The sequence below is a fragment of the Pelobates fuscus genome, chromosome 7 (assembly GCF_036172605.1).
Source record: "Pelobates fuscus isolate aPelFus1 chromosome 7, aPelFus1.pri, whole genome shotgun sequence".
Taxonomy (NCBI): Eukaryota; Metazoa; Chordata; class Amphibia; order Anura; family Pelobatidae; genus Pelobates; species Pelobates fuscus.
Genome location: NC_086323.1, coordinates 202,769,300 through 202,792,998, shown reverse-complemented (window position 1 = coordinate 202,792,998; position 23,699 = coordinate 202,769,300). Strand labels below are relative to the sequence as shown.

General features: G+C 43.8%; 1 protein-coding gene across 1 annotated transcript in view; it reads right to left on the bottom strand.

Moving 5' to 3' along the window:
* Window positions 1-8,743: 8,743 nt before the first annotated feature.
* CHADL (chondroadherin like) overlaps window positions 8,744-23,699 on the bottom strand; it is a 76,251-nt gene continuing 61,295 nt past the window's right edge. Inside the window, exons 4-5 of the mRNA XM_063427077.1 lie at window positions 15,732-15,898; window positions 8,744-9,064 (exon numbers count right to left, since the gene is read on the bottom strand). Coding sequence (XP_063283147.1) covers window positions 8,932-9,064; window positions 15,732-15,898 — 300 coding nt within the window. The 3' untranslated portion in view covers window positions 8,744-8,931. The remainder of the gene's footprint in view (window positions 9,065-15,731; window positions 15,899-23,699) is intronic.

Genomic DNA, 23,699 nt, shown 5'->3' with positions numbered 1-23,699 from the left:
TTCCGATTTCACAATTCATTAGAGTGTTACGCAATAACTCCAATCCAGACGTTGCAGAAAATCAACTCCAGGAGATGTACCAGAAGTTTAAAGCTCGGGGTTACTCAGAATTGATTTTGGATACAGCGTATGTCAAGGCTTTGCAATCAATTTCAAAGCAAAGGATTCATCTCAATATGGGGGATCGATTTGTTTTCCCTTAATCTTTCCATCCTAATTCTAATAAATTATGTCTAAATATTTTGGAGAATTGGAGAACTATCAGTAAAGATTAATCTCTACCTACAGTATTTCAGAAGCCACCTATTATAAGTTATAGGAAAGGGAAAATCCTGAAGGACTTATTGGTACATACTGATCAGTGGACTTTTGTACAATCTTCTAGGATAGCCTCCAATGTTGGATGTTTCCGTTGCTTAAATTGCCTAGCATGTAACTTTATGACACCAGGAAAGACATTTAACCATCCTAGATCTGGAAGAGTGTACAAAATTAAATATCACATTACATGCCAAACTACCCACGTAGTATACAAAATAATATGCCCATGTGGGTTGATATACGTGGGTAAAACGTCTAACGATTTGAGGGAGAGAATGCGTGGACATCGATCGACTATTCGCACAGCACTCAACAGTGCAATAGCGACGACTCCCGTGTCACGACATTTCCTTGAGGCAAGTTATAATTTGGCAACTCTACGCTTTATTGGTATAGATCATGTACCCATCTCCCCGAGAGGAGGGGATAGAGACTTGGCCTTACTTAAACGTGAAGCATATTGGATTCATACTTTGGGGGCACTATCACCTAATGGGTTAAATGAGAAAAATGCCCTGTATTGCTTTTTAAATAGAAGATAACAAGGTTGCATATGAAGTATCTGTGGGAAATTATTACATTGTGTTCATATTGTGACAATTTTTGCAACTGATATTATATTACTAAGATATACATTGTTAGGAGTTTTTGTGGTATAAATGGGATATACTGATCATGTCTCTATACACATATTCTGCCGATAGGCATTAGGAAAGTATAAGACAGAAAAATAAAGACTTGTTGTTAGTTAACAGGACTATAGGACATAGTGAGTATTTTTTAGGTTTACTTAATCATTTTATAATTTTGTAAATAGCCTTCTGTGTATTTAATTAGTATTAATTCACAATTATTAGTCTTTATTTTTTAATTGTGTAAATAGCCTTCTGTGTATTTAATTAGGATTAATTCACTTTTTTAAAATCTTGATTGAGTCAAGAATCACCTGGCTAATATTCTGTTTAAACACGTCAATTATGACGTCACCTGTCCTCGTTTTCAATCTTTCACCCTCCAATAGGAATTCTGTAGTAACATATATAATCACGGTTTATTCAATGCATGAATTGTCTTAAGAAAAGTCTACTGTGACTGAAACGTCGACATTTTTTGTATTCTGCACAATAAAGCAGTATTTATTTTGATATAATATTAAGATTCCAGAGTGCTCTCTACTTGGACGCTATACATTGGTCAGAGATTACCTGCACCGGAGCACAGAAAAGACCGGGAACATTGAGTGCTGGGACCTGGGAAGATACTTATGTATATAGATATATATATTATTTCGTTCTACCTGTATTTTGATATCAATATATATATATTAATTTTAAAATACAGTTAGAACGAAATTACGCATGTTTATATATTTTTTATCTATTTATTTTTAATTTTTTTATTTTATTTTTTTACGTATTTATATATTTATTTATTTTTTATTATATATAAATATATATAATGAAAATTATATATATATATATATTTAATCAATATCATTGTACGTGTATTCTGATATTAATATATATATATATATAATTATGTATATATTAATATTAAAATACACGTAGACAGTGTATGTATATTTATGTGTATATGTGTATATATATACTTAGATCATATATATAATAAATATATATATGATCTAAGTATATATAATCTTATTTTTACACTGTTTTAAATTTTTTTTTATTTTTTTCAGACAGCAGGGGGAGTACCTGTCATTACAGGCACTCCCCCTTCTGGCATTGACATGGACGGCCTTGCAAGGACCTCACGATCACATGGCCCTGGGGGTCCGAAGAGGACAGAGGGGGACTCCCTGGGCTCCCAGGTAAGTCCCCCATACAGCGATCACCGGCGACCAGGTAAGTAAAAAAGATCGCAGGACGTTCTATGCCGTCCTGGGGCGTTTAGAGCCACCAAAATAAGGACGGCATAGAACGTCCTGCGGTCTTGAGGGGTTATTCCTGCTTCCTGGGGCACTATTTCCTGGTTACATGGATTGCATGATGTTAGGCTGAAAATCACCTCAGGGTCTGGAAACCCTTACACTGCCATGGCCTTACGCAATAACAAAGAAGATGGTTCTACTTTCCATTTAACTCTCCAGCTGCTGGGAATACTTAAAGAATCACACCACACAGATATTGTATCAATAAGCATTCAAAGGTTTTAATGCAGTACATTGTATATACAAATACAGTTTGTCTAGGGGTATATGCATCAACGGCAATATCAACCAAGCATGGGAAGCTTAAAGGTGAACCGTCACTGGTATTTACACCAGTGAATAAAACATTGAGAATCATCTAAAACGTTACCATTATTTCATGCAAAGCTAAATCTTCTTATCAATTTGAATTAAATATTTAGCAAGTGACATCATAATCCAGTTCAGTGAAGGTACACATTGCAAATGAAGTGGAGAAATATAAACAGTTTCACTTCTCCTCCTCTGTCTGCTCTCTCTATTCTGACTGCCAGGCGTAAAGGGCGGAGCTTATAACAATGATTGACAGGGAGCTAAGATGGAGGTGGCTCTCTCTATACTGACTGCCAGGTGTAAAGGGCGGAGCTTATAACAATGTTTAACAGGGAGCTAAGATGGAGGTGGCTCTCTCTATACTGACTGCCAGGTGTAAAGGGCAGAGCTTATAACAATGATTGACAGGGAGCTAAGATGGAGGTGGCTCTCTCTATACTGACTGCCAGGTGTAAAGGGCGGAGCTTATAACAATGATTGTCAGGGAGCTAAGATGGAGGTGGCTCTCTCTATACTGACTGCCAGGTGTAAAGGGCGGAGCTTATAACAATGATTGACAGGGAGCTAAGATGGAGGCGGCTCTCTCTATACTGACTGCCAGGTGTAAAGGGCGGAGCTTATAACAATGACTGACAGGGAGCTAAGATGGAGGTGGCTCTCTCTATACTGACTGCCAGGTGTAAAGGGCGGAGCTTATAACAATGATTGACAGGGAGCTAAGATGGAGGTGGCTCTCTCTATACTGACTGCCAGGTGTAAAGGGCAGAGCTTATAACAATGATTGACAGGGAGCTAAGATGGAGGTGGCTCTCTCTATACTGACTGCCAGGTGTAAAGGGCGGAGCTTATAACAATGATTGTCAGGGAGCTAAGATGGAGGTGGCTCTCTCTATACTGACTGCCAGGTGTAAAGGGCGGAGCTTATAACAATGATTGACAGGGAGCTAAGATGGAGGCGGCTCTCTCTATACTGACTGCCAGGTGTAAAGGGCGGAGCTTATAACAATGATTGACAGAGAGCTAAGATGGAGGCGGCTCTCTCTATACTGACTGCCAGGTGTAAAGGGCGGAGCTTATAACAATGATTGACAGAGAGCTAAGATGGAGGCGGCTCTCTCTATACTGACTGCCAGGTGTAAAGGGCGGAGCTTATAACTATGATTGACAGGGAGCTAAGATGGAGGTGGCTCTCTCTATACTGACTGCCAGGTGTAAAGGGCGGAGCTTATAACAATGATTGACAGGGAGCTAAGATGGAGGTGGCTCTCTCTATACTGACTGCCAGGTGTAAAGGGCGGAGCTTATAACAATGATTGACAGAGAGCTATGATGGAGGCGGCTCTCTCTATACTGACTGCCAGGTGTAAAGGGCGGAGCTTATAACTATGATTGACAGGGAGCTAAGATGGAGATGGCTCTCTCTATACTGACTGCCAGGTGTAAAGGGCGCAGCTTATAACAATGACTGACAGGGAGCTAAGATGGAGGTGGCTCTCTCTATACTGACTGCCAGGTGTAAAGGGCGGAGCTTATAACAATGACCGACAGGGAGCTAAGATGGCGGTGGCTCTCTCTATACTGACTGCCAGGTGTAAAGGGCGGAGCTTATAACAATGATTGACAGGGAGCTAAGATGGAGGCGGCTCTCTCTATACTGACTGCCAGGTGTAAAGGGCGGAGCTTATAACAATGATTGACAGGAAGCTAAGATGGAGGCGCCCAGTTACAGGATTAACAGATGTTTATTCCTACAGTTAATTTTATTTTTCACATCTCACAAATACATATGTACTAAATATAAGAATAAATGTAATATGCAAATTGCCATCATACAGCAAAAACTGAAACATACCTGATGAGCATCCAGATCTATTATGGTTGCCGTGGATACTCCATGCACTGCAGCGGCCACAGCCGCCAGAGATATCCTTCCCTTCCTAGTGTGAGTAGTGCTGCAGCATTCCCGAGTGTGATGAATTGCACTTCGCCACTGGGTTTTGGAGAGACCTGCTTGCCAGCCTTTTGCCCTGTGACTATGGCCCCTGGGGTATTGCCTTCTAAACACTCTATTTGGGCATATTGGATTTTAAAGCACTGTTTCTGGCCCTTTAAATTCTATTGGAAAGGATTTGCACTTTTGAAGTGGCACTTTGGATACGGAACGGAACTTAGTAATGGAAATAGACCGGCCGTACATCCTAATTCTCTGGAACTGTTTTAGGCATGAAAATGTGCGTGCGGTCGGTCAAATGTGACTTCCACAAAACTTTTGAACCCCTGCTCTGATCTGGGTGATTTTTGGATATGTTGTTCACCCAGATCAGGGCTATCCAGGGATGTATAATGTATGGGGAAATGTTGGAGTTTTGGGGTGTTTCTGCACATTGGGTAAAAATTGGTAATTTCTGCCTGTGGATAATTAAATTATTCCATTAGCTATCTTAATTATATCAGAGGAAGAGGGAAGGACTTGCTGAGTGTATGTGGGAGTGTTATAGTAATAATTATTGTTCCCATTGTTTTATGTTCCTTGTGTCCCTGTGTTCCATTAGGTCCATTTGGTGTGCCTCAGGCCTCAAAAACTCTATAAAAGAAATGCAAGTTGCTCAATAAACCAGTCCTTCTTTACCCTCAACTCACAGCCTTGTGTTGTAGGGAACAGCTATAACTGCTATATCACTGCTAGCTCTTGTAAGAGCTATACTCTCCTATACAGCTATACTCTCCTGGAAGAGAGGTCCTTCCCACACAGTCTTGGATCCAGAGGTTGGAACAGGGTGGGAAGGAGACGGCTTGTTTTGTGGTGTTTTCTGTTTTTTGGGTAAAACTTTATATTTTCTGCCTGTGGATAATTGTTATTCCATTAGCTAGCTTAATTATATCACAGGCAGAGGGGAGGGTTTGTGTGCCTGCTGGGAGTGTCTTACTGTACTGTAATGTGTTGATTGGCTGCTGTAACTGTGTGTCCTGTGTTCCACAAGGTCCACGTGGGTGGTAACCTTGTGGAAAAACCTGTATAAAAGAAAGTCCTTTGGTGCTCATTAAACAGTTCTACTTGACCCTCAACTCATAGCTTTGACTCGTGTTTGGAGGGGTCAGCTATAATCACTACAGGTATTGCTATGCTCTTCATACTCCCTTAGCTGATCCTGCTTCGCTCTACAGAAGGAAGAGGTTCACCTACTGGAACCTAGAGCCTGGTCATAGGTCCAGGGTGGATAGCAGATGGCGAGACCCCAACCCAGCCGCGGCGGTTTGTGGGGTCTTTAGTACTTATGGTGTCGACGGTGCTGATGGTACTTTGGTGAGCACTAGGTGCATCCTTTCTACGGTCCAATAACTTCTGTTCTGGACAGCCTTAACTTGCCCCGAAAAGGAGTCAACCCGTGTCTGCCACAGTGTTCCACAAGGAGGGAGCCATGTTACAAAGTCCCCTCTGTCTGCTACACTTTCGTTACAATGTTTCGTGAGTTTCTAATAACCAAGTAACAAGTCATTTGTCTGTACGAATGACCGACCATCCGGCCCCTGATGTGTGCCGCCAATTAACCCCGTTCACCCTCCCTATGCTGAACTGAGTACCAAAAGAACTGTTGAATTACCAAATGTATATTAAAGTATATGATGTCTGAGTTATGTATTTTATGCTGTTTTCGTGTATCTGTAAAAGTTAGAATATTGCCTGTACTTGGAGATAATTAAGTTATTGTAACTGTTGGAACTAATTATCTCCAGGCTAGAGGGGAGGGTTTGAAAATATGCATTTTGTCCTCATTGGTTGTTGTCATTTGTCACCCTGTGTACCATCAGGTCCAGAGGGTTGTGCCTCTGAAAATATGTATTTAAGCAGTGCATTGCCAATCAATAAACCAGACGTATTACCCTCAACTCGCAGCCTTGACTCGTGTTGTAGGGAAATGCTTAATACTAGTGGTCCAACTCTCAGCCAGCCTGAGGCAACCATAACAATTGAGTTTAGTATAGTGCTTGACTCAATTATCTCCTAAGTAAAGGGTAAGGCTTATTGTATTGTATATGGGAGTGTCATGCATTGTAATAGATGATAAAACAAGTAATTCATTTTAAAACCAAACATGCAAAGTGACAAAGCTGCTTTGTGTGAACCCATCCCAACGTAATTATATGTGCTGAGAGAGCTGGGCTAACTGAAGGATAGAATATCCATATAAGGGCAATTTGAAACTTTATGGGGAACTTTTGCTTTTATGTTATTTCATTTATCGGAAAACCTTACTGCTTACGTCATATGTTCTTATTATTGTCCAAATGTTCCTTTCCTTTGGTATTTGTAACATCTGGTCATAATCAGCATATTTGTGTAAATCAACATAGGATATAACGAAAGAAAACTGCTTGTGATAAATAACAACTGTTACGCAACTGTTACACCCATACACCCACACACCCACAAGCATAAACAAGTATGTATAAAAATAACTTGAGTCTAAATAAATTTGGACTTGTTTGGAAAGCATTTTACAGTGTGTGTGTTTTTCCTCACTGGTTCCCGAAATGATTCGTAAGAGGGGGGGCCGGTCTACATCCATCAAACCAGAGGGTCTTTGTCCTGTGTATAGCTGAATTTTCCCCAACACTAACCTGCCGCCCAGTGCTCTCGGTCACTATTCTGGTTGAAATAATTTACAGTGAAAATGCTTATCGCTTAAGAATAATTTCTTCATTATAACAAGGGGCCGTTTATGAGTGTTTTTAATATGTACCAAAACAGTTTGATGAGAAACTGGCTGATGGCGCCTAAATTTGAAGCACTATAACCAGTGGTGTACACATGACCCATGGGGCCCCGATGCGAAAATTGATCCGTGGGCCCCCCTCCCGCGCTTACTCTGCGCGGGTCGGAACCGCAACACATGGCGGCGGGCACCTGGTGGTAGGGGTTGCAGGGCTGCGACTCCTGCGACCGCGGTGTGTACGCCAGTGCATGCAGATGCACACACACTTAAAGGACCACTACAGACACCCAGATCACATCAGCTCAATGAAGTGGTCTGTGTGTCAGATCCCTCTAATTTTAACCCTGCAGCTGAAAACATAGCAGTTTCAGAGAAACTGCTATGTTTCACTGAGGGTTAATCCAGCCTCTAGTGGCTGTCTCACTGACAGCCGCTAGAGGCGCTTCCGCGATTCTAAGACACTGAACGTTCATAGGAAAGCATTCAGTAATGCTTTCCTATGGGCGGTTTGAATGCGTGCGCGTCTCTTGCCGCACATGCGCATTCGGAGCTGACAAGCGGAGGGATCCCCAGTGCCAAGGGAGTCCGGCGCTGGAGAAAGGTAAGTGCTGAAGACACACACACACTCTCATGAACAGGCGCTTACACACTAACTAACAGACACACACATTTACTGACAGAGATACACTCAGCGACAGACATACATACACACTCACTTACAAAACAAACTCTCACTGACAAACACACACTAACAGACATCAAACAGACTCACTAACACACACACAAACACACTCAGTAACAGACACACACAGTAACACTCACTGACACTCACAAGCAGACACACTAACACTCACACACACACTAACATTCACACTAACACACTCACTAACACACACACTCACACATGTTTTTTTTTTAATTTAATCCCCCCAGCCTCCTTACCTTTTGGAGTGCTGAGGGGATTCCCTGGGGTCTAGTGGTGCTGCTGGGCTCCTGGGCAGCCGGTCACTGGGAGGGCGGGTAGGCTGGCGGGCGCGCGAGGGATCACTCTCCCCTGAGTGCTTCCTCTTCAGCTCCCTCGCGCGCCGCGTAGCGATGCCGGCGCCGGAAGATGACGTCATCTTCCGGCTCCGGTATCAGTACGCGGCGCGCGAGGGAGCTGAAGAGGAAGCACTCAGGGGAGAGTGCTCCTTCGCGTGCCCGCAGGACCGGCCGTGGTGTGACAGCAGGGCCAGCCTCGGGGGGGCCCTGAGGTGGCCGACTCCTGGGTCCCCCAGGAGAAGAGGCTGGCCACAGTGCGTACATACCGGGTCGCAGGGGCGGCCGGGCCCCCTGGTGGGCCGGGCCCGGTCGCAGCCGCGACCCCGGTATGTACGCCACTGACTATAACCACAACACTGAGCTGTAATAATACTACGAACTACAATGGTTATGATACTTAGTGTCCCTTTAAAATATATATCATTTTAAATTACTTTATTACATTTAATGGGATTTGTAACAATTTTTTTTTAACTTGTATTTGTACTACATGACAATTTCTGTAAATACTGTATTCCTCACTGCATCCATTTAGTCCAGCAGGGGGCACTTTTTCTTTCATATGACAAAGCTGTGATATGTACTGTCTTGTCACCTTGGGTCATCATTTATTCTTGTATTGCTGGGGCATGCAAGCAATGAGGCACTTCTGACTTTCTGCCCCTTGAGAGTGGCAGGACTGGCACAGGTTGCCCCAACCTTCAGATTTAGAGTGTTAATCCACCTGTAACATGACAATTAAGGAAATTAGATTCTGAGTAACATTTACTTTTATTACATACAAAGAATCAAGACAACGTAGGATTTACCAAAGCTCTATTTAATATACAAAAAGTGGTTGATTTTACAATTTTTAAAACAACAACAAACACTAAATGGTAACTGCAAAAAAATTATTTAGAAAAATATACTTCAACACAGCTCGGCTATTTTCACCTACATGTTTCATTCACGGCGATTTGGGGGGGATCTGTCCTGCTCCTGAAAGTACAATTGTGCTTAGGCCTACTGTTACTTAAAAATAATGAAAATTGTTATCATACGTACTGTAAATTTATTTTCCTAGCTATTATCGCAACAGCATCACTTATGAGTAAAACCCAAGCAAAAAAAAATTATGATAGCACACCTAGTTTTATTATCGAGAAGTAACAGAAGACAAAACAACTCTGCCAAAGTGGCAGATGAGGCCAAATCAAGACTGTAATGTTTATTAAAGGTCATAGGAGAAGACCAAGTAGCTGCCTTGCAGATTTCATCTGATGGAACCTCTGCCCATGAAGCCCAAAAAGTTACCAGGGGTCTCGTAAAATGTGCCTTGATTTTTTTTAATGAGATTTTCTAATTTCGTTAGTTACAGATATTTATTTGATAAGGCAGTTGCGGGCACCAAGTTCATGTAGCTTAGACTCCATTTGTGTGGAAGGTGCTGGTCAAAATGAGTGCAGAACAACTTTCAGAAGAAGGTGGAAGTTAGACATCAGTTTTGGTAAGAAATCACACCTGGGTTTTAGCACCACTCTGTCATTAAACACTGGTGTATGGAAATCCTCACAAGAAAAGGCTTGTATTTCAGAGACCCTTTTATCGGTCGTGACAGCAATGAGGAACAAAGTTTTAAATGTCAACAAAACTCAGGAAAGCCCTTTCACTGGCGCAAGGAAGATTATGTTTAGGCTGTTAGGACGAAAGGGAAATCCCAAGGAACATTTGAGTTTCTCCTCGGAGATCTAATGCAAATGATGGCTTTGAAAATCTTGAAATAAGAGGATCCAAGACCCAGAAGGTGTTACAGAGGGCCGGCAAGGCTGAAGATTGAACTTTCAAAGTACTAAGATTCAATTCCTTCTGCAAACAGGATTGAAGAAATTTCAATACTTGAGTTTGAGAAGAATGTAGGAAAACAAAAGACTTTTCAATTGTCCAATATCTGAAGACTTCTCAGATGCAGTAATAATAAGCAGATGTTGGTTTATTCATAGATTGTAGTAGAGTACTCTGATAAACCCTGGTTTAGTAGAGTTTCCTTTTTAAGTCATGCTGCTATGTACCACTGGTTGAAGTTGGAATGCACTGCTGGCCCTTGTAGCAGTAAATCTTTTCTTACTGGTAACATCCAAGGAGGTTCCCGACTTAATCTGCTCAACAGAGATAACCAGGGTCTGCTTGGCCATACTGAGATGATGGCTATAACTTTCTTTCCATCATTTGATATTTTCTTCAGAAAATGATGTATCATAGGTAGGGGAGGGAAAAAATACAGCAGATAAAAGTTCCAAGTCTGAGACAAGGCATCTTGACCTAGTGAGAGAGAGTCTGGTCTTGAGGAGCAGAATTTCCAAACTTGTGTATTCTTGGAGTTGGCCATCAAATCTATCTAAAGGCATGCCCTACCTGAGTGAAACTTCCAGGATAACTTCCGAGTTCATTCTCCATTCTCCAGAATATCCACTCTGCTCAAATAATCTGCCAGAAATTTTTTGGGACCTGGGATATAGACTGATTTTAGACCAAGAAGGTGAGTCTAAGCAAAGTTCATCAGAGGACACCATTATATCAAAATCTGGGTGCAGCGGGTGCCTCCTTGGTGATTGAGATATGACGCCACGGCTCTGATGTTGGTTTGAATCACCACCCACGGTTCTTTGAGACATGGTATAAAAACTATAAGAGCTTAGTAGATGACTCTCAGTTTCCTTATGTTAGAATGTAAATTTCCTTGGCAGACCATTGTCACAGTACCTTGTGTGACACTGCCTAGAGAGCTCCATGAAAGGGAGAGGGACCATTTCCACAGTCCTTCTCATCTCACTAGCAGTTGCGAGGCCAGCCACTGTAGCTCTGCCCCTTTTTATGACAAGCCACGTAAGCACCAACGTCATGATGTCAGTTGATGTCATGGCCCATCAAAACATTCAAATTTTAATGTTTTGGGGACGTAACTTTAGATTTAAGCTATAGGATATAAAAAGGGCACTTAGGGAAAGGATCCTTGCCCTATTGTGGTTTCTGTTTACATTTCCAAAGCCTGGCACCCCGACTAGGTACCTCCGTCAATCACTGCTTCTTAGTAATCCTTGAGTACCATAATCACTGCACCTGACACTATAACCACAGTAAAATAAACAAACCGCCGTAGCTTGGTTGGGGTGGACCCAACACCAGGATCCAGCTTCCAGTGGGTAGACCTCTCCTAGTCTAGAGAGCGAAGCAGGCTGTTCTTACAAGAGCAATCGTTGTGATGCAAAGGAGTATACTGATTATAGCAATCCCAGGAGTGAATATAGCTCATGAAGGGTAAAACGAATCTCAGTTTTAATGGTAGCCACAACTGGCCTTTTATGACAGTCCCCATGCAAGGGGCACTCCCTCCTGGACCTCAGAGTAGACTACAGTAAAAAGATATAGACAATTACAAAACCCCCCACAAAAGTTACATCTCCTGATAGCCCTGATCTGGGTGACCATCATATCCAAAAATCAATCAGATCAGTTTAGGGGTTCAGGAATTTCCTGGAAGTCTTATTTTTGACCGTCCGCATGCATGGTCCCATCCCCAAAACCGTTCCAGAGAATCAGGGCTTTTGGTCGGTCTAGTTCGGTAGTTTGGAAAACGAACAAACTACCGAACATAGTCAATGTTCTTACCCTGAAGCTTGTTCCCCTCATTGAGACAAACATTTTTAACCGAGCAGTGCCCGCCCTTCTAAATTGTATAGAACCGAATGCAATCCAGAGGTGTTCAGGAGTTTTTGTGTCCGATTTTAGTTCCATGAGATTCATACCCAAACACCGCTGCCTGCGTTCATGCGAACAAGAATTCTGCCACCTCGTGGTTGTCAATAGGAATTGTGGCCACCCAGACGAACAATTAGAACATTGCGGTGAGCTTGGAGTCTCGTTCTTCTTGCCACAAGGGTCAATTTTTATGTGCCTGATTATTGTTTTTATCTTGCAAGTGCAACCTGTATTAAACAGTTTCTCTGTGATTGGAAGCTCTGCACTTTTATTTATTTCAGTATATCTTCATATATTCATATCTTCATATATCTTCAGTTATAAGCAATATGCCTTCAATCGATTTGAGTTTGTGAGTAAATTTTATCGTATTATACCTCACCCCATTTTGTGTACAAAGCTTCTTTATTATTATTATTATTATTATTGACATTTATATAGCGCCAACAGATTCGTAGCGCTTTACAATATTATGAGAGGGGGATTTAACTATAAATAGGATAAATACAAAAAACTTATGGGAACAATAGGTTGAAGAGGACCCTGCTCAATCGAGCTTACATTCTATAGGAGGTGGGGTGTAAAACACATTAGGACAGGAATTTGCAGTCAAATAAGGTGGGCTGCCCTTTAGGAGAGAGCAAGAGACAGGTATGTGAGGTAGAGGTTAGTCTTGGAGGCCATAAGCTTTCCTAAAGAGATGGGTTTTAAGGCACTTCTTAAAAGATGCAAGACATGGGGAGAGTCTGATGGTGGTAGGCAGGCTATTCCATAAGAAGGGAGCCGCCCGCGAGAAGTCCTGCAAGCGTGAGTTGGCGTAAGGGTGCAGACAACGGACAGGAGGTGGTCACGGGCAGAGCTGAGAGACGGAGAAGGGACATACCTATGGATCTGTGAGAAGATATAAGAGGGGCTAGAGTCGTTCAGTGCTTTATAGGTGTGAATTAGTACCTTGAATTGACTCCTATGGCATACAGGAAGCCAATGTAAGGACTATGTTTTCTTGTTATGTTTTGTATTGTAGATAAATACCCCTTTGGGTATTTTTTGCATTCCTTATTGAAGACTTTGAGGTACATACCTACAGTGAAAAGGGGTAATCTTTTTGTTTGTTATATCACCCCTACTGAGTGTTTTTTTCCACTATTCAGAGGTGTTTCTGTTACATTTTTGTATTCTGAGATATGTATCTTCCTGTGGAGATTCCAAATCTTTCTGAAGATGTTACTATTTACGTTTCTCATATCTATAACTGCATCTAGGATGATTGTCTGATGAGAATGAATCAAAGAACGTTTCTCCTTGCTTAGCTTTCATCCATGGTCTTGAATGCAGTTGTGCAGTTGAGGACCTTTTGTGTATGAGCAGTTAATGTCTGAAATGAGGGAGCACACATGAGGATGTTGTCTAAGTAATGAAAGGCCACCAATGTTATTGGAATTTTAGAAACTGTTCTTAGTGCAAGGCTTATTCTGAAGGATGACCCTTGAATAATCTGAATTTAGAAAAGTCTCCCTAATATCTAGAATCTCAGAAACTGTACATGGTTCTTGTAAATTGAAATGTGGTGATAGGCTTCCTTCAGGTCTATTGAAAACGCATATCTATTAAACTGTTAATGGCTCCAAAAAAAACCACACTAAGTCTTTATTGAATACTATTCTACCAATCTACTTCCCTAATACTTCCCTTACCTTTTGTGTCCCTCTAGCACAGGGGTTCTCAACCTTGTCCTCGAGGACCCCCTACTAGTCCAGGGTTTAGGGATTACCTGGGTGTGTCTAAGGTGTTTAGAAAAAAAAAAAAAACCACCTTAGAGTCTAAGGTGTTTTTTCCCCCTTTTTTTAAACACCTTAGATACACCCAGGTAATCCCCAAATCCTGGACTGGTAGGGGGTCCTGAGGACTGGGTTGAGAACCCCTGCTCTAGCATGTAAGCTCATTGAGCAGGACCCCCAGCCCCTCTATTTCTGTGCGTCAAACTTGTCTGGTTACAACTACATGTTTGTTAGTCCACCCATTGTAAAGTGCTACAGAATTTGTTGGCACTATATAAATAATATAATTATAATAATGATAATAATTGATGCTATGCAGTCCCCCTTTTTGATACCTGGATAGATGAGATTAATACCATCTTAAATGTTCCTATTTTGAGTGATGTATTCAGACCTTTTAGATCCAAAAAAAAAAAGTGTCCATGTCCCCTTGTGGCTCGAATTGTTGGGCACACCTTTCAGCTAGGGGAGTTTTTTCAATCTCGCCTTTACCCACCATCTCAGTTTCAGACCAGTCCTCTAATGACAGAAAAATGTCATCATTGTGCTGTAGCAAGAGAGAGAAACTGACACTGGAGCCTGCTCTGTCAAGATGTTGCAAGGTGAAGAGATGTTCCAACTGCACATGTGTGAATCTGCCAATGCACGTTTCATAAAAAAGAGGCTGAACATTTTTTTTTTTAATTAACCTGCGTATTTCAGCTGGCAGAGTGAGGCAACTGTCTCATTTAAAGCTAAAGTTTTGACTAAGATGGTTCTCTCATTATAATACTTGACCATTTAATTTGGGTAATGACCTTAGGATGGATTTGAAAACTAGTGACAAGTTAAAATGTACCTTTCTGTTTAATCTGCCCCTCTCGCTCAGTCTCCAATTCTCCATGTACTGAATGTCAGTGGGTGATCTCTCTATCTCCACATGATTATTTTATCCCCATGTCCTTATTCTACCCAATGTCACTAGCCCTAATCAATGGCACAAACTCAAAGTTATTTTTTTTTTTTTTAAAAATGAGAATTTAAGTGAATTCAAACTTAATTTAAAATTTAAGTCAAAATTGCAGCACAGCGAATCCAGAAATATTATGCAGTTCGGCTATTTTGGCCTTAAATTTACTGACAATTCTTGCGTATTGAACAACCCTGAGAACCACTACACCTCTTGCTAAACATCATAAGTCCCAAACAGGGGATTTGAACCTGGATCCTTCAATGTGCTTGGCATGCTATACTGCCTCTACGCCACAGCAGATTTTATTGTTGAGAATAGTTCTATCCCTGTTACACCTTGTCATGTCTGCAGCACTGGGGAGCTGGACTTCATATGTGGCTATTTACCTTTGCTTCACCTGAGGCAGATCACTCATCAACCGGGTATTTAAGCACTGCCTCGCCCTGGGAACTTTGTCAGTTCTTTGACTCTGGTGATTGTGTGTAGTTCCTGTTTTCTTGTCACCTGCACTTGTTCTGCAGATTAACCCTGGCTTCTGACCTTGGCTCCACTCTCCATTTATCCTGACCTCTGGCTTCCTCTGACTTCGGCTTACCCTTGACTATCCTTCTGCTTGTGACCTTGTCTGTACTGAGTATTGGAGCACCTTTCCTGCACAGCCCACGTGCACAGATTACCTGGTCACCTTGGACCGTGTTTATCTGCGCTACAGACTTCAACCAAGGTAAGCTGTGACAGCTGGTAGTCAAAGTGTGTACAGCAGTGAAAGGGTTGATACGCTGATAATTCAAAGAATGGGTTAATAGGATGTAAAGGTGTTGAAAAACAATAAATCATAGCTACCTTTGAGTAAAATATTTTTGAAATGAACACTCTATAGTTCAATAAAATAAAAGATTACTAATCTTAGTTAAAGGACTTACCTATGTAGAGCGAGAAGCTGACAATCACATTGGAAGGGATTGTTTGCCAAGTTTATGACTTCCAGCCTATTAAAATTCTTCATGTTGGGAAGGTTATTCAGTTTATTATTTTCCAGATAAAGACTTTTGAAGCCCCGTCCAAGACCCGTAAATCCATCGCCCGAAATCTAAATGTATGAGATTAAACGTGTAAATATTTTGCCCGTACCAATATGTAATTTTTTCAAATTTGGTAATCATTGTAAAAAATGTCTGTAGTACAATTTATGATCAATAAAGTGTTTTTTCCACATTATATTTATTAAAATTACAATTGTGTATATATATATTTTTTTCCATGGTCTATAAAATACACACTGCCTGTCTAACGCTCAGTTGTAGAGGCCCTGGGCAGATAGCACAGCTAAGAAGACAAGGGCACAGGTATGAGTGTGGGGATGGATGCTTTTGATCGGTTGTATGTGTGCATGGTTGTGGTTATGGGTTTGGGAGTGGAATAGGGACAATCTTGCCTCAGTGCCTCTTGGGAGACGGGCCAGAAAACCACTTACCCTGTCTCTGTTGCTCCTGTTTTTCTTGGGGCTGGAAAACTGTTCTGCTTGAGGATGGATGTGGAAGGAATCCTCTCTGCCCTCAGAGCTGCAGCTGCCCTGGATGGGGGTAGGCACATTTGTGATGCACTTTTCTCACCTCCAACTTGGTGTGACTGCCGGTGTGGGATGGCCCCCCCAATAATCAGGCCCCTGGTCCTACGTGGCTGTCCGCCTGCTCGCTTAAGCCTTGATGCCCCAACTCTGCCCTGGTATAGGAGCCAGAGCCCGGGTCCGAGGCGCCCTCAGGCCCGCGCATCAGCTCCATCAGACAGGCGGCCTGCTCCCACTGCAGCATCCCGCACGCCCCCGGCATTGGACAGCTGGCCGGGGGCGCCAGAAGGACTGTGCAGCACGGACAGCCTGGGGCGTCTGGGAGGCCCTCCCGGGCCCCACTTGGTCAGTGCGACGGCTCTGGTGTGTCCTCTGGGGATGAGGGTCGGCTGGGGGAATCCCCCCCTCCCTGTTGGATTCCCCCTTCCCTCCCCCCCGGGATGTCCTCTTTCATTGCACCTTCTCCCTCTGTAGTCTCCTCTGCCTCTCTAGTCCCTTCTTCTGCCTCTCTAGTCCCCTGTATCTATTTTGGGTCCCTATTGTTACGACACCGCCAGGTAGATGAAGCCGCCGTTTAGTAAATAATCCCCTTCTCCAGAAATGCAGATTTAAACCAGCCGATCGTCAAACTCCCGAATGGAGCATACGAACGCGGCAACTTCCGATCAGCAATTCAGTCGAACTCCTTCCACAGCTAGAAATAACAAAAGTACTGTCCCAATAATAAATCCCTCCACAAACGAGACCAAGATCCGTCTTGAAGGTCAAACAGGAATGTGTTTTAATGGGGGCTACCTGCCCGGTATTTATGCAGGTCTCCACAAGGTGGACACTCCCCTAGCGGACCTTGTGGAAGACTGTAAAACATATTGGACAGTAGCCAATCGCAGTGGCTTCAACATAAGCCCTTCCCATCTTACCCATAAATCCTTCTTCTCTATGCCGGAGATAATTAGGAAGAAACCTAATTATCTCCCAGGATAGAGACGATCGCCATTTTAAAATACAATAAGAAAAATACAGTAAAATGCATAACTGAAGAAATACCGAATGAATATGGTTCGTGTAACGTATCCCCAGATAGCCTGGATCTGAGTGCATATTTCTACCGAATAGCGCTCAGATCCGATGTACCTAGTTCAATTGCCATGGAGTCAAAGTCTTTCACAAGTCCTTCGGTATACGAATGACTCCATGGGACGGCTATCTGGGTAAAGTCCATACGAAGGTTAGAAACTCCCGAACTAACCGGTGTTCGTACGCCTCGACGAAATAGAAGGCAGGTGGCAGCTTCCAGCGGTGTTCGGCAGATAAAGTATCCGTTTTTAGTTCCATAGGATTTGCACCGAACACCGCTGATTCTCCTCGTGTCCCAAAATGGCCGCCGCCTCGTGGTCGACATACGAACGACGACCACCCGTACGAATGGAATGGAGAGGTGTCTGCGGTTAACCACAACGTTCTAATTGAGGCCAAGAGGTTAACCAGCAGCACACTCCTCTCCTGGGTGGCCGTTGGTTCGGTAGTTTCAATCGGTATTCCAGCATCACACGAACAGGGGTATACGGACAGGAAATCCAGCGAACATAAGGCAAACATACGAACCAGCAATATAAGTCCATACAGATGGATCTGTCACACCTATGTTCCCCCTTTCTCCCCTGGCTACTTACCTCGGCTCCCCTCCTCTGCGGGGTGTGAGCTTACCTCTTCTCCGCTGCTATTCTCACAGGATCTGGCTGCTGTTCCTGGCACTGACCAGCAGGTGGTGTCTGGAACTCCTACAAGGCTGAAAAATGCTGAAAATTGACTTAACTCATTGCCTGGGTCTTCTTCAATTCCTTTGCCGCAAGTGGGCCCCCCTAGGCATTGGCTGGTGAGTATCGTAGTTTTTCTTCTTTGAAGTCAGGTGGGTACCTTGTTGAGGGGTTTCTGGTGTGGCTTCTGGGTTTTTCTGGATCAGTGGGAACAGGGGATCCAAGCGTGTTGGGATTCACCCTTACACAGTCAAGTTGGTCCACCACTCAGCAGCCGCAAGGTGTTGTTCAAGAGGTTTTGGGGTCCCCCTTCCCGTGTTTAGTGTCCCTTCTGCAGGGCTGGGTACCACAGTGCCTGCTGTAGTGGGGGTTCATCTAGCGACAGGTGATCCCTCTGGTGTTTTCAACGTAGCATTGGGGTCCGCGTATGTGTTGGTCCGGAACCTTGCGGGGAAAAGGCTCCGCACCTATGGCAGGCTGAGGTGGTGGCAATATGACGAGCAATTCTGTCAATGGTTGGCGGGCTGCCAGAGTCCTGTCAGAGGGCTTTGAGTATGGTTTCGGGATTCTGTTCACTAGTCCGCACCCCCCCACCCCTTCTCTGCTGGTTCGGAACCGTCGGTCAGGGATTTCCCGCATGTGGTCCGGGAGAAGCTTAGTAAGGAAGTGTCTCCAGGTTGCATGGTTGGTCCCTTTAGTGACCCCCCCTTGTCGGACTTGCAGGTCTTCCCCCTGGGCGTGGTGCCCAAGAAGGAGCAGGGGAAATACTGTTTGATTCCTCATTTGTCATACCCTCACAGGGGTTCGGTGAATTATGACATCTCGTTGGAACTCTGTCGAGTGTCCTATGCATCCTTGATGTGGCAGTCAGCATGGTCAGGGCCATGGGCCCTGGTGACTTGTTGGCCAAGGCCGATGTGGAATCTGCTTTCTGTTTGCTGCCGTTGTATCCTGAATGTCATCATCTTCTGGGTTGTGTATTTGAAGACATGTACTATGTGGATATGTGTCTCCCGATGGGTTGTTCCATATCCTGTTTCTACTTTGAGTGCTTCAGCACATTCTTGGAAAGGGTGGTTAGGAGGGAGGCCGGGATCGACTCCCTGCTGCATTACCTTGATGACTTCCTTTGTGTGGGTCCTGCAGATTCTCCACCTGCTGCTTGTTCTTCAACGCTTTGGGGTTCCATTGGCCCACAACAAAACGGTGGGTCTGGTTATGTGCCTCAGCTTCTTTGGCATTGACATTGATTTCTGTGGCAGGGGAATGCCGTTTGTCCGATAAGATTCAAAGTGGCCATGGCCCAAGGGATGCTCAAGATCGAGCTGCGGTGCCTGTAGTAGCTGCTGGGTAAGCTAAACCAATCATGCCGGTGGAAAGGGTCTTTTACAGGTGTCTGGCTGTGGCAACATCCGGGTCAGCGGGCTTTGGCATTTTATTCGGCTGACTCAGCCGCTGAGGGATGATCTGGCGGTGTGGGATTCCTTCTTGGCTACATATAATGGACGGTCCTACTGACAGGCGCCGGAGGTTTCTAACCCTGATCTGCACCTATTTACAGATGCGGCGGGCTTGGTGGGGTTCGGGGCAATTCTGGGCTCTAGTTGGTGTGCTGCCGAGTGGCTGGACAGTTGCTATGTCTCTGCCCTCACTAGGAATCTGGCGTTTCTGGAGCTTTTCCCTATATTGGTGGCAGTGGAGGTTTGGGGGTCCCACTTTCAGGATAAACGAGTCGTGTTTCACCGACAATCTGGGGGTGGTTCAAGCAATCAATCGGCTGACTGCTTCCTCCCCCTCCAGTGGTTCGCTTGCTTAGGAGATTGGTGCTCCGGTGTTTGTGTCAAAATTCGTGCTGTAGGGTGTGATGGACCCTCCGTCAATCGATTGCTTACCAAGAACTATCAGCACCGCACCAGACATCATAAGCACTGTAGAGCCCACGAACCACCGCAGCTTGGTTGAGGGTCTTGCCGTCTCCTACCCACCCTGGACCTACAACAAGGCTCCAGGCTTCGGTGGGTGAACCTCTTTCCCAAGAGAGTGAAGGAGGAACAGCTCTTAGAAGAGCTAGTGATTAGAACCCAGGGCAGTATACAGAGTATAGAAATCCCCAGTGTGATTTTAGCAGTACCCTACAACACGAGACGAGGCTGCGAGTTGAGGGCAAGAAGGTCTGAAGGTTTATTGAACACCTTGAGTTTTTATACAGTTTTTTCAGCAAAGGTGATGCCCAGGTGGACTTACTTGGGCACCGAATACAAAACATACATACCAATAAAAACGGTAATTAACAGCACGACACTCCCACATACATTAAGTGATATCTTTCCAGCCTTGTGTTTAAGAGCTTTTCTGGGAAACTCCCACCCTACCTGAACACAATGCTTTCCCCGGCTGTTCCCACTTCCTATAATCTCCGATCCAGTACCAACACTTTATTTAGTCTACCTCAATACAAAAAGAAAGCAACCCAATCCTCCTTCTCCTACAGAGCACCGCAATTGTGGAACGACCTCCCACACAATTTAAAATCTTCCATAAGCCTAAAGTCCTTTAAGACATCCCTCTCTACATACCTCAAAACAGAATGCACCTGTCATGGTTGATTATATATTTCCTACCTGTTCTATGTCAAATTTTGTATTTATTGTGTATTAATAGTTTTTGTATTTTATTGTACCCTAACTGTAACAATGCAATGATTTGTGGACCCAGGGCATACTTGAAAACAAGAGAAATCTCAATGTATCTTTCCTGGTAAAATATTTTTTAAATAAATAAATATTTTTGCCCAGGCGAACCCAGGATTTCATGCCCAAAACAGTTCCATAAAATCGCGGCTAAGTGCTGCTGGAGGACTGACCAGGAACCGCTAGGTTTTCATGCCAAAAATAGTTCCAGGGCATTCACGGCTCGAATGGTGGCCACTACGACTGTTCAGGAGTTTGAAAAAAACAATGTTTAAAGTGCCAATAGGCACAATTAGGGTGTCTCAACCAAAATACCGTATTTATTCGAGTATAACGCGCATTTTTTTAAAACTATTTTTTATTTAAAATTAAGGGTGCGCGTTATACTCGTCAGAGCTGGCCGCGGGTCTCGCGAGATTTACACTGGGAAGCTGGAGGAACTGCACGGAGGTGAGTAAACGCTTGCTGCCCACCCCCCCAGGACCGCTGGGCTTGTAATGAGCCCGGCGGTCAGTATTATTTATTCGAGTATAACAAGCACCCTAATTTTAGATTAAAAATCGGTATAAAATTTTATACCGATTTTTTTAATCGAAAATTAGGGGTGCGCGTTATACACGTGTGCGCGTTATACTCGAATAAATACGGTAAATTAAAAGGACCATAGTCACAGGGTAAAAGGCTGGCCATTAATCTTCTCCAAAAACCAGTGGCGAATTTGCTTTCGTCACATAAAGCTGAGTCTATACCTGGGGTTCACAATGTAATGGCGGATGCTCTCTTGTTCGCAGTGGTCGGAATTTCGGGTGGTGGAGATGTGGTCACGCGGTCAGGCAGAGTGATGGAATTGGTCCGTGGATCAGTCTCCAGGGCCACGTGGACCCAATACAGTATGTTGTGGTGTGAATAGGGAAAAAATGGGAGCACGATTTAGGGGTTTTGGTACCCTGGCTGACCGCCTCGAGGGGCTTTTGCAGCTCTTGGAACACTGGGAATTGGAGGGTAAGTCACCTTCTGCGATCTCCGCATGTTTTTCGGGTCTTAGCTTCCTGTTTAAGCTGCATGGGTGGGAAGATTTTCCTAAGGTGTGGCAAACCTAGCCACTTACAGAATGTACTTATATATATCTTGCTATTACTGCATTGCTATTCCTATCTGTGGCCAAACCAGACACTTAAAGTGTAACCCCCCCTGAATGTAATATGATGGAAAGTGTATCCCTGTGTACTGCTTGGTATCTCCTAAGGCAGGAGATGACTATCTGTAACCCATCCCCCTCCTGCCTGGGAAGTGTATTGTGTGGAATGCAGACCCCCCTGCGGAGGTCTGTGCTTAAAGTAAGCTGTAATAAATAAAGAGAGTGACTACGCTACCTACATTTTACCTGCTTCATCCTGTCTACCAGTGGAGATACCGTGAATAATACTACTACTCCGCTACATAAGGCATTTGTGATTTGCCAGGCGCTGAAAGGCTTGAGATGTCGGGTTGTTTCCGCAGACGCGGGAAGACCAGTCTCCGCTGTGCTTCTGACCAAAAAGCAGTTTAGCTAAATAAAGCAGTTTTAGTGTATAGATCATTCCCCTGCAATTTCACTGCTCAATTCACTGTCATTTAGGAGTTAAATCACTTTGTTTCTGTTTATGCAGCCCTAGCCACACCTCCCCTGGCTATGATTGACAGAGCCTGCATGAAAAAAAAACTGGTTTCACTTTCAAACAGATGAACAACGTTAGCTTAATGAAGCAGTTTTGGTGTATAGAACATGCCCCTGCAGCCTCACTGCTCAATCCTCTGCCATTTAGGAGTTAAATCCCTTTGTTTATGAACCCTAGTCACACCTCCCTGCATGTGACTTGCACAGCCTTCCATAAACACTTCCTGTAAAGAGAGCCCTATTTAGGCTTTCTTTATTGCAAGTTCTGTTTAATTAAGATTTTCTTATCCCCTGCTATGTTAATAGCTTGCTAGACCCTGCAAGAGCCTCCTGTATGTGATTAAGTTCAATTTAGAGATTGAGATACAATTATTTAAGGTAAATTACATCTGTTTGAAAGTGAAACCAGTTTTTTTTTTCATGCAGGCTCTGTCAATCATAGCCAGGGGAGGTGTGGCTAGGGCTGCATAAACAGAAACAAAGTGATTTAACTCCTAAATGACAGTGACTTGAGCAGTGAAATTGCAGGGGAATGATCTATACACTAAAACTGCTTTATTTAGCTAAAGTAATTTAGGTGACTATAGTGTCCCTTTAAGTCCTGCGAGGTGGAGCCTGTGGCGGGACATAGCCACTAAGTACCATGCCCACTATATATGCCTATGTGTTTGACTTGTATTATGTGTGCCCAATGTGTATTGTTATGAATACCACATGGAAGTCCGTGCCGACCGATAGAGGGAGCGCCCATTCAAACTGGGTTCGTGCTATTCTTCTGGTTGGTAGGCACGAGTGAGCGCTGATTGCGCATAAAAGAAGCCTGTGTTGAATAAAGATTGTGAGACAGCCTGGCAGAGTCCAGTGCTTAAACCTCCAGAACTGTGTCTCGTCCTTTTACTGGAGGGAGGGAAGATTTAACCCCTGTTTCTGCTGTTCCAGCTTGCACGGGATGCAATGGAGAAAAGTCCTGGTAAGGACTATGGGCTTCCGGGGCTGAGTGTCGTCTCTGCCTGGGAGCACATAGAGCTAAGTCCCCTAACCATGCAAGCATTCCTGACTGGGTGAAGGAAGGGAACTAATGGGAGGGAACTGGTTGGGTTAACCGGGAAGAGGACCATTACAGGGCCTCCATGGATCAGATTTGTTATTCCAGCACATCCCACAGATGCTTATTCAGATTGAGGTCTGGGGAATTTCAAGGCCAAGGCAACACCTTGAAC